Source organism: Molothrus ater, chromosome 4 (assembly GCF_012460135.2).
Source record: "Molothrus ater isolate BHLD 08-10-18 breed brown headed cowbird chromosome 4, BPBGC_Mater_1.1, whole genome shotgun sequence".
NCBI lineage: Eukaryota > Metazoa > Chordata > Aves > Passeriformes > Icteridae > Molothrus > Molothrus ater.
In genome coordinates, this window is record NC_050481.2 from 48940423 (window position 1) to 48952826 (window position 12404).

Consider the following 12404-nt stretch of genomic DNA (forward strand, 5'->3'; position numbering starts at 1 on the left):
ATAACTTGCAATAAAGTCACTCTCATAGGGCTTATTCCAGTAAAAGAGCTTTTGAAACTCACACTAAGAAAGACTTTAGTGCTCAGTATTTGATATCTTGGGCCTACTGGGTCAAACTGATTGTGTAGCTCTTCCCTTGTACTCTTTCCTCACTTTAAATTATTTTTCATTCCCATGCAGTACGAGAAAAGGTAAGACCTGAAATGGTGATTACTGGTCCTAGTAGTGTATGAGTACACACACTCTGCCATTTGGGATGGAAGAATCTTGCCTTTCTAGAAGGAATACCTGGATTTCCTAATGTAAGTCTAATGTCCGTTCCCTGAATTCATGCAGGTCTCACAGGGTGCACAAAGACAGCAACAGGTTTTATAACTATTAACAATGCAGTAAAAAAGGTTCTTTGGAAAAGGCTTTAGCCTTGGCCAGGAGCCAAACTATACACTGCAGCCCCAGATACACCTCCTACTTCAGCAGTCACCTCCTGCTGCTGGGCCTTCATTGTCAGGGATGGGCAACTGGGTGGGTTCAAACTTCAGCTCCACAGCAACATGTTATTCCACAACAGTATCTTCCCAAGACAGCAGTCTGAAGGAGTCCCACCCCAAAGCACTGTGCTCCACTCGGACCAACATGTAGTAATCACTAAGGAGAAAAACTTCCTTTCCTGAGTACATGGACAAGGCCAACTGAAAGGTCTACATCAACTTCTCTGACAAGTTCATCCTTAGAGAAGAATCAAAGAGGCCAAAACTCTGAGCTTCTAGCCAAAGACACTTTTCACTATGAGTCCCACATAATTCCATCCTACTTCTGTCTTGTACAATCTACAAATAGCTCCAGACAATCGCTAACATTTCCATGAACAGAACTAGATTTACTGCTCCCTTCAACCACATGTTGGGCCAGCAGGCACACAGCACACAAGTAGACAGGGACTATGTAACTGGACCAAATTCAAGTTCATTAACTTTCTGCCATTAGCACAGGTCCAGAGATTGTATACAAACTCCGTCCTGAAGCAAGAGGCCTTTCTGCTGACCAGTGTACCAGACCTGCTGTTCTAACAATGATCTGGGGAAAAGCACTGTGCAGACCAACAGTGTATTTGGGATGTTGGGATTTTCAAGCTACACTGCTTTATTATCACAAATTACGGTTGTTGCTGTCAGCGATACCGTGCAACAATTTCTTTTTTTTTAACAGGTCTAAATAAATTTTGAATTAAAAAAAAAATCTGAAGGACTTCAATGTTTAGATTAATTAATTTTAAAGTGAGAGATAAGGTAAAAAACCTTATGAGAATATGTTAACAATCCTTATGTAAGGCATTTATTATGTGGCTGCATTACCATTTTACAGTCATACTAAGACTGAAGAAACTCCAACAAAACATAAAAAGGGACAGATTGGCTCAAAATCAGACTAGTAAAGAAATACTCAAAAATCTCAGCTCACTATGAGCCTAAACTCACATTGGACTATCAGGGTACCACTAGAATTCTCCCTCTTCAGGAGATGGGAATGGGCCTGGTCAGCAGCAACACACTAAGTATTGCCTTTTCTGGACCCTGAGACAGACCAGGGCTGATGACAATATCTAGTTTTTCTCTAACTAGCAAAGGGAACTTTGCCAGTCTAATAAAAGAGTCCTTAGTGTTGCTGCTGGAATAAAGAGCATCTAAGTCTAAGACTGAATTCAAGTTACAGTTTTCAATGGGGACTTGACAAACATTTAAAAAGTATTTAAAATGTCAGTTCAATTTATTTTTCCTACTTGAGAGAAAAATTTTATTAGAATCTTCATAAATACTTTGTCTTCAGTAAGGAAAACACAGTCTTACTTTTTATAAAAACTTAAAAGGGAGTATAGGAAAATAGTTGCGTTGTAAACTGTAGCACATCTGGAAAGGATGACATTGAGGTTTGAATATTAATTGTTTTGCCTTCTAAAACAAAATAAGAATCAGTATAGAATAAGCAATATGATTTATTGATCATTGCTACTCTCACATTATACCACCAAGACCATTGTAATGCCTTTTTGAAGGCATCACCATGTACCTTCTCTCATGATTGCATTTAATACAGGCATACAGAGATTAGAAAACCGATCATAAAGCAGGCTTTCTGAAAAAGATGGAATGTCCCCATTGTTAAGTATAACACTTCTATGTTATATTGCTCTTTTTATCTCACCCCTTCATTTGACTGGACAGATTCCTGCTGCTTGAAAATGATTATGCTTACTCTGTAGTCAGAGAACAGAGGCTTTGCTTAGCATAAAGGTATTAAAGAACTCATAAAGAACACTCAGGCCATAATTATAAGCTTTATCATTAGAGGAAAGGGTGAAAAATTGCATATGAGTCTCTGTGTATACTCATTATAAAACCCCCACAACTCTCCATACTGTTTATATTTTGGGATTTAATCTGGGACACAGACAAGGTCATGTGCATTTCTGTGAACAGAAGAACATTGATATTATTGTGTGTGTAGTTTCCAACTATCTCTCTTCTAAACAGCTAATACTTCCAAAGAGCTTTCCAAGTGACATTGCATCCTATTCCACACTAAAGTTTGTATGCATACATGAACGATTAAAATTTTTGAGTGTAATAAATGTCAGTTCTACTCCTTCTATGAAAAGTGATGCATCAAGGTGAAGGGCTTAAAAATTGAAATTTAGTACATTATTAAATTAAACATAACTTGGAAGGGATTGAATATAAAATTTTAAAAAGAGAATAAAGGCTCAGCTAAAGATGTATTTCCTGGTAATTATTCTGAAGATTGCAATGATATTATTTTGCTTTGGGCTTTCTTATTTCTTCCTGTCCTTCCTCATACTTCATTTTTTTCTTCAACACCCAGATTCAACCCAACTCTCTTTACCTGTAGCTGACTAGAGACAATGGAAATTCAGAAGAAATCCAAGACAAAATAAAGGAAAAAAAGAGGAAACAATACTTTAAGCAACAGCTGGACATTAGTATTACGCTTAGTTTTTAAGGACTTTTATATAGAAATTATTTTTAACTGCAACGTAAGCCATATCACATTCCATTTTTCAGTGCTGTCTGAAAAATTTATTTGCCAAAACACTGCAAAATAATAATGATGCATCAACTGCATTTTAAATTAGTAGAAAAGATGGGAAAGCATGCAGTGTAAGTTGTTTAAAACAGAATCTTGTGAACACATGACAACTTACTCTGCGTCATCAGACACAGCAGTTCTGGGGCCGAATCTACAAGACCAAATATAAAATTAGATTGTGGATAAATACATTAAGCAGCAATTGCAACTGGACCCATATAATTTGTACAACTGTCACTTCCACTTGTAAAGCTGACCAAAATAGAACCATACTGTTCAGGGATTATGTATTCATCAAACAAGACTTACCTGATCATCCTGAGGTCAAACTACATGAGAACACCACCCATCCCTCCTTAAACACATACTTATGCCCCACATTATAAAAACCTGCTGAAGTATACCTAAAATGTGTATAGAAAATGCTTCTTAAAAATAGACAATGTCTTAGCATTTACATTGTGCCATACATGCAATGAATGGAAACAAAACTTAACAGTTACAGTCCACAGCAGTGCTTAGTACCACTATAACTGAAGCATGAAAGAGACAAATACTGTAGTCAGAAAGTGAGTCATAGGCTTTCCTTTTTCCCTTTGTAGGTCTTGTTTTTGTGTTTAGGGATTTCTTTGGTGGTTTTGTTTGTTTGAATTTTAGTTGTTTTTGTTTATCTTTTGGTCATTTGTTTTGTTGTTGTTTTTGTTTGGGTGGGGGTTGTTTGGTTTTTTTTTCGTTGGTTGGTTGGCTGGTTAGTTGGTTGGCTTGGAGTTTTTTATTGTTTTGTTTGCTTTTTGGTTGTTTTTTTTTTGTTAGTTGGTTTTGGTTTTCTTTCCTCAGGGTGGGGAGTATAGTCGAAAAAAGTTACCGGTAATACACAAACCAGCAGCATTCACTACAATTGTAATCTTCTTTAGAGCTATGCAAACCATATATATACACATATATATATATATATGGAATTTATCATAAAAGAGCATCATGTGCAAAAGTCAATACTACAACATTAATCATGGGAGAAATAGAATAAGCATCTCTCAATAAGCAGAGTACATTTTAGCATCTCTTCTACATAAACTTTTCTTGCAATTCAACATATATATGGTAATCAAACATTCCTTTCACTTAGCTTTCAATTAAATATTTTTAAAAAATCAAAATAAAATGCATTACACAACTATAATTCTTGTTTCTAAAATGTGTATTACTGACATACAGTGTTGTAGTCTGGACTGAAAACACACCAGGCAATGCACAATCTGAACTCTGAAGTGTGCACACAGGGGTCTGCAAGCTGCGTGATTCACACCAGAAAGCTCACGTTTGCAGATGCTCATCCTTGGATGAAAGTGTTTCCATTTTGTTTTCCTCAGGAACCTCCTGAAGCTTAGATGTTTGACCAAGGTGGACTTCACTGTTGCCATCTTCAGCCACTTGGGCAGTACTAATAATCTCATCTTGTCTTGTAGGTGGGAGACTGTCCTCCTGCCCTTGCTGCTGTTCTTGTGATGGTTCTATTGCAGGTTTTCCAGAGCTATTAGTGTAGACTTGTGGACATTTCTCAGGCCTGAGTGAGCCAAAGGCAGTAGTGTAAAGGGATATATTAAGCAATATTTCAAAAATCACACAAACATAATGAAAAGCATAAATTAACAAAAAAACCAGCCCCTACAAACCCAAATAGCTGACACAGGACGAGCTAAGTGAGGCAGGAGCAAAATGCATAATTTTAAGAGTCAAATGCTTGCACTATTTTTTAAAGTCAGAAAATAAACTGTCCAGAACACCAGTGAAAACTGAAGTATTAAGTCATTTCAACACCAAGCCACTGTTGAATCCTATGGTAGATGACAGGTTTGTTTTCTCCTGGCTGAGATGAAAACCAGTACTTCATCCATGTCTGTACATGCATGTCCTTCTCCTCAAGTACTCTGAAGAGGCTGATGAGTAAGAATCTTTCCACTCTTGCTTGCATGTGGCTCAACCACCAAATTATAACTCTGTTATCATTCATTCATCACAAGCTTCAACACTCACACAGCCTCAAACATCGGAACAAAGGTGCTTAGAAAGACATTGAGCATTATCAGGAAGAATCTCAGGATCTAAAGGTTTCCTCTTAGGAAGTCACTGGCACTAGTTAAGCCATAAACAATCATCTAAACTACTACATACAGCATCTCCATTTCCAGCTGGAAACATTTGTAATGATTATCTCATATTTAACCAGAAACCTCTACAAATGTAATGCAAGTGCAATTGCTACACAGATCTGTTTCTCCATGTTGTTAGAATTTTGCATCTGGTAGAGTCTCCACATGAGTTTTCTAAAAGGGCAAGAAACCTTCAACTGCCTTCTACTGAGCAGGAAGAATTAGCAGAGAACTGAGGACAAGCATGAAAATAACCACTACTGGGCCACCAGCAAATATTCTTGATAAAGAGATCTTGAAAAACAGCCCACAGGTCTAGCTAACAGAGACGGAGAAAAACACAACTTTCTTACCTCTTGGTTTTCTTCTCAAGTTCTGTAGCTGTGCCCTGCTTATTCTGCTGCTTTGAAAATGGCATGGGAAGGAACTGCTTAGTACTGGGCCCAGGCTGTTTAAGAAAAGCTCCAGTTCTTCTGGCTAACATGTCATCTCTTTGAGGGTCTGGAAATTTCATTTTGTTTTCTGTTCCATCACTCTGCAGCTGAGGGATTTCAAGCTGTTGTTGGCTCTCTTCTTGTGTGACTGTACTGCTCAGAGAGACAAGTGACACTGTTCCATGAAAATGCTCACTTGTACAGCAAGTGGCTGCTCAGGCAATGTGAGGTACTGTTACTCAAAACAAAGTTGAGAATGATGGACAGCTAGAGAACAAGGCATCTTTAGCCACAGCACAAAGAGTAAGAGGAAATGACACTGAACCCCACAGTTATGTAGGTGATTTGTTAGAAGTTGGGAATTGCATACAAATCTATGCAATGACTTATTCACTTGGGAGCTGGCATAAAAATCCAGACAAAGCACTATGGCTTGCAACAGAAATCCCCCCCAAAACGTGAAAGACTATTTTAATGCTGAACAGCAATTAACAACTGAAGTACTTAAATATTATTAAAGAAAACAGGCTGTTTTCTATTCATAGGATACATTCTTGTAAGTAATTTTACAAAACAAAACACATGCCATGATAATTGAGTAAAACGCATCTTTAAAGCCCATGTGAAGAATGGGACAACACTGCTGACTGATCCAAGATAACACCACACACAAACCAGGCTCAGAGAGATCTGCTTCTGTTCTCTGACCTTTCTCCTTCCTGCAGAGTCTTCAAATCCTTTTCACGAGCTACAGCCTCCTCTTGCTGCTGCTGCTGCAGCAGATAAGGAGCTACTGACAGAGGAGGACAATTTATGGGAATGGAGCTTGTGGTACGCCTTGAAAAAGTTCCCATCCTTCTAACCAACATATCATCTCTCTCAATATCTGGTAAATTCCTGTCACATTCTTCCTTGGCACTTTCTTGCTGTTTGCTCAAACTCCATGGGGTTTGTTCCTCAGAGATGACATCAGAAGCTGGTACAGGAGACGGAGCTCTCCTGCAAGAGTCATCTGTACCTGACTTGACTCCTCCCTCACTAGTGATGAGAATGAGAGGAAGGGTGAGACAGACAAAATGTTCTCAGGTCAAATGAACGGTAAGAAAAGGAGCAATCTTACTCAGTTTGCAAATGTCTTATAAACACACAAACTTAGCTAAATGAATTGCTTGCTAAAAGCATTCATTAAAAGTTCTTGCTGCAGGCAGACTAAGTGATCAAAGAAATGCCAAAGAAATATAAGATCTGTTAATGTGTTAACAACCCAGACAATTCTTCTCCAGATAAATGCCAGAAACAGAGAGCAGCAGTACACCATCTTCAAAAAGAAAGTAAACCCATTAGGTTTGCAAAAAACCTTTTTTGAAGATCAGTAAGGCCAGCAAACTGAATGACAAATTCCTAATGTGCTGAAAGCAGGCAGAGTAAAGCTGCTGAAATTGAAGCAGTAGAAAAATCATGAATGATAGCTCAGCCTCTGAGATACCAGTGACTTCACTGCCCATCAGAAATTATGAGCAAGCATTTGCAAGACCCCTGCACAGCGTTTTGCGCCATTCTGAATGTGTTAAGATACTCTCAAGACATCAGATGTCTTCTGAACGAGGCCATACATGTAAACAGCTCTTGGGTTTATGTTGCAGTTCACTCCCATGCAGATCAGCATCTGGCAAGAACAGGTCTCATTTACAGCTTAGTAGCACTTCCTAAACCACACCAAATACCTGGACTCATTTTCTGGCTCAGATACCCCACTGCTGTATTCAGCCAACCCAAGACTGACAGCAGTGGTTGAAGAAGAGCTTTCAACACCAGAGAGAGTTTCCACACCGTCTTTCTTGCTTTCCTCTTCTGTTCGATTCTTGAATGAAGCTCTGCCAATAACAAGCTTGTCCCATTTCTGTTGATCAATCTCAGTTACTGGCCCAAAATGCACAAACTTCTGCTTGGGGCTACCAGCCTTTTTGTTTGCTCTGGTTTTGCGGACAGCAAAATCATCATGGGCTACTGCTTTCACCATGGTATCAGCTGATGGCAGAGGGTTGCTGGAACATCTGAAATCTTCTTCACTGGTCAATAGTGAGGAATAAAAGAATGCCCCCAACATGAGACCCTCAGAATAAAACAAATTAAATGTTCCTAAGGTTTTGAAGGGGTTTTATTTTAAAGTTCAAGGACACAGGTATAAACAGCTATGGCATACTGAGTCCCAAATGACATATGAAATGCAGATACTGCAGACCTGTGGGGAAAACTTGGGGAGCACGTCCATGGAAGCACTTCCTAAGGGCAAGGAATATAGCATATGGCCTCTTCCAAATTCAGTTCTTCACCCTAACAAAGCCACAGTTTCGTATCTGCTCACACATACCCAGACCCCACACTATATGGGACTGTATGGCACTAGAACACACTTTGGCACGAGGGAGTGACAGTGGCATGGGAGACTAGCAAGGGCAATTCACTTACCATAAACAAAGCAGACTGAATCCTGATTTTAATAAATCACCTCAAAAGTAACAGAGAGATTGCTAATATCTTCAGGATGAAAGATTGAGTTTTGATTTATTGGAGCTAAAATTACATACAATAACCACAGTGTTAGAAGAATGCCAGAACAGACAGCCATCTTTGATTGCAAAATGGCATGCACCTAAACAGGATGGCTAGGAGTTGTTATCTTTCCCTACTGGAGTCACAAATCACCTGCCTATGTTATAGACCATCTCCACAGGGAAACAGCTTAGAATAACTGCTTTATACTGGCTCCCTTTGTAGGGGTTTTGTTAACAACAAGAGCATACAAACACCATATAGTGAGGCCCTTGAAAGCCCTGCTGCAATGAGAAACAGTGGTGGTGTATGTGCACAGCACTGGAGCATGATGTTGTGCTGATGTATCAGCTCAGGTCTCAAAATAGCAGAGACATTAATGCAAAGATGCTGATCCCCAGGTAATAGTCCCAAGGTATAAAACACCCCGAGACCTGAAGACAGCTTGGTAAGGAGCAATGTAGCTGCTAGTGTATTAATGGTACCACTTGGAAATTTGTACTGTTCAACTTCAAGCAGCTTCAAAGCAAATTCAGCCAGTGACAGAGGGACCTTCCTGATATTGTATCCTGATATTGAGTATCTACAAGAAATGTGACTGTGAAACTACTATAGTGCTCTAAATGATGGACACACTTTCATTTCATGACAGATAGCATATCTGTACAGATTTTTGGACTCCTCCTGAAAATGGAAATAGGTAAGGACTGGTTGTCAACAAAGCATTCTTCAAGTTTAAAGTCACAAGCACACACAGCGGGTTGTGGCAAACTGAACATGCTTCCCAGCCTGCCAATCCTGCCCACAAGCAGAAACCATACCTGGGCTCCCCTGACAGTTTCAATCTTTTCCAGGTCTCCAGATCTGCTTTTGTTATAGAGGCATTGGCAAAAAGCACATCTTCTTGTAGCTGAGGAAGGATGCTTTGAGATTGCATCAATTTCCGTTTTGCCAAATCATCTCTCTCATTATCAAGCTCTTTCACCTGCAGTTCCTCCTCTGACTCGGTCTTCTCATTTTGTAGAAGTGGGTTCTCTTTGCTTGTAACTGTTTGCCTTACTGATGTCATGTGCACCCGTCTTCTTCTAATTTGATGCACATTCCAGTTCAGCAAGGAGAGATATTTTGAGGAAGCAATTATAAATCAATGTCAAAAGAAGAGATTCAGAGCTCAAGAAGATAAAAGTGAATTTATAATATTAGTTTCACATTAATTTTAGGAAGTAAATATGGAATGAATCATTTGAAGTTCAAACTTCTCAGCTATGCTACCCCAGTCATGCACTACTGAGACGACATCTTCACGTGAACTTCTATTCCCAGCTCAAGTAAGAAAAATCTTTATGTTATTACTGAATTAAGCATTTCTGCAATAAGCTTTCTCTTAAATAGTTACAAATATCTCATTTGAATATTATTCACACAGCAAATTCAGGTTTTGCTCTCAAACGTACTACTCAATTTCTTTGATCTTAAGACTCATGTCAATAGCGTCGGACAATTAAAATTTGGTTAGGTGCTCCTCAGCTGTTCTGTCAAACTAGCCATTAGAAAATGCTAATATAATCAAATTACCAGAAACTGAATGACACATTTGACATTTGAAAATTGAAAAGAGCTCTTAAATATTAGAAGTAGTTTTGGGAGCATATCAGTTATTACAGTCAGGGTTCCCTGTAGTGTGTATATAATGGTTTTATCTAGAATCGCATCCGTTTGCCCAAATAAAATAGTTTCCTGAAAAAGATCTCTAACTAGCAAATATTTGTGTTCAGTGACTTCTTAAAGGTCTGTATCACTGAGCTGAAGAAAGAAGAGATTTTCTAGGCTGAAGCCTTGTAACCCCTGATCCATTTCCCAAACCAATGCTGCATAACACACATTAGGACCAGGTGCAACATAATTCAGTGCAGTGTAGCAGGCATATATATTCAGTGCCTTCACTAAAGACTCATCTGGCCCTGTTTCATGCAGGGTATTAAAAGAGCATGGGATGAAAGAAATGCATCAAAAAACATGCACTGAAAGTGATCTGAAAATGTGCTGAGATATAAAACATAGTTTCTAAGTTTATTCTCCATTACTCACGGCCTATCTCATGAGCTTAGATAACAATCTTATTTACACTCCCAACTAATTAACACTTCTCCTCAAACTGTAACAAAAAAAATTGTTTGGTTCACTTTATGATAAGCTTTAGCATTTACTTTAACCTGTAGGGTATTTTTTGTAGCCAAGACAGCTTTAGACCTATACAGCAATACAGCATGGTGAAATTAAGCATTATAATTGAAAGAATAAGACCATGAATGCACACCTTGCATGTTCCTTTTTTTCCATCTGCAATGGCTTTTTAACATCTTCCGGTTTACCTTTCTCTTTACTTGTATAGGGTCCAATTAAAAAGGAGTTAAATGGAACTATGTGCTTGGGTTGATTCATTCTGGCTCTCCGAGTGGCAAAGTCATCCTTTTCTAAATCAGGAACTCTGCTGGCTGCTTCATCTTCTGAACCAGAATCCTTTCCTTGATAATGTGTCATGAAGGGGTTGTCCTTGCGAAGGATGATGTCTGGGGTGCTTCCACTGTCTTCACATATTGGCTTTTTACTGACATAGAGCAAAATTAAATAAAGCTCTTGATGCACCAGAGGAGGAGAGGGCAGTGCAGCATCACCTCCAGGTCAAAAAAACAGCACAGGTAATCAAATACGCTTGAAGCTGCTGTTAGATTGGACAAAGCCTAGCTAGAAATAAAACTTAGCATATAAAGTAGCAAATCCACGAAGTCTGTACATAAAAAAGTCAGCATGTTGGACCTTTACTTATTTTAGCTATAGCTAGAAGAACCAGTAAGAACAAACTTTAGCATACAAGATGCAGTGAATGTAGTACCATAACTGGCAGTACTAAGCTTCTTTTATTGAGCACTTCAAACAAAGTAAGAAATGTGATGCAAAGATCCCTGGAAAATGTTGTTGATCTTGAAATATCAGATATTTGCATTTTTTTAAATAGGTCTATTAAAAAAAAAACAAAACCAAAAACCTATCTGAGTAATCACAGAGGCTGTCTACCCACCCTAGTATTCTTAATTGCTTTCTTCTCACACGCACCTTGATTGATTCTCTTCCTAATTAACCTTTCCTTTCCCACAGAATAAGCCCTCTATGCCAATCCCTCTATGCCTCTGTGCCAGCTGACATACAGTAGCTGCAATGATAGCACACCAGTGATATTGGCATGCCAGAAAATATTGCCACCTGCCTTCGTCAGAAACACAACTGCTATCAACACAGCCTTGCTGTTACTGAAGATTATGACAGTAAAGACACTTGACAGCTGGTACCCATAAAGATTAAGCTTATTTTAACTTGTAAGGGTCAATACTCTTAGGGAAACTGAACAGACAGATGGCAGGAGCTAGGCAACTCTCACATTTAAAAATATAGTTGTTCATATTGATATTTTAGGAAGTTGGGCAGCAAGGACTGTTCCATGCAGTACTTTTGTAGGCATTTGCTCTGTCATGTAGCACACCTTGCTATACAAAGTGAAATAGAGGGGATCACAAAGGATTAAACAGACTGGCATTAAGAAAGCAAATCTAAATAGCTCAGGGGTTGCTCTGAGTTTCTCTACTACCTTAAATGTAAAGATTGTTTTTTAAAAGCATTTACAACACTTTAAATCCCTGCAAGCCCACTACATACACCACTTATTTTACATTCTCAGCTGCCCTTTGAAAGTACTGCTCCACAAAGTAGCTGGAGAAAATTATGGGGAAGCCATAAACCATCCCTGGCAGAGCAGCCTGGCTCAGGCTCAAAGGACACACAAAACTGTCTGCCTTTGCCTTCTTATGCTGCAAAACACAGGATCCCCCGTTAGTGATGTGGAGAGTATGGTCTCAAATTAGCTAAAGGCAAATTTTTCCTTAGATCTCTCTGAAGGATCAAAATTTCACTTAGGGCAACAGAAAAAGACTGTCCAGTAGCATTCCAAATGGGAACTGCTGTCCCTTTTCCTCATTAATATTTGTGCTCACAACAGCTTCAGAAACAGCTGGCTCACCATGCAATTATTGAATAAGAACTGCTGGATTTTTCAGTCTCATGTCCACCAACAGTAGTGAAGCTTGAGAGCATCAAATGTAGCATTTCTGAG

At 38.9% G+C, this 12404-nt stretch overlaps 1 protein-coding gene across 1 annotated transcript in view; it reads right to left on the reverse strand.

Annotated features, from left to right (window-relative positions):
• LIMCH1 (LIM and calponin homology domains 1) overlaps window positions 1-12404 on the reverse strand; it is a 175268-nt gene that overhangs the window by 42197 nt on the left and 120667 nt on the right. Inside the window, 7 exon segments of the mRNA XM_036381640.1 lie at window positions 3218-3253; window positions 4421-4666; window positions 5606-5839; window positions 6395-6724; window positions 7411-7755; window positions 9061-9324; window positions 10557-10847. Coding sequence (XP_036237533.1) covers window positions 3218-3253; window positions 4421-4666; window positions 5606-5839; window positions 6395-6724; window positions 7411-7755; window positions 9061-9324; window positions 10557-10847 — 1746 coding nt within the window.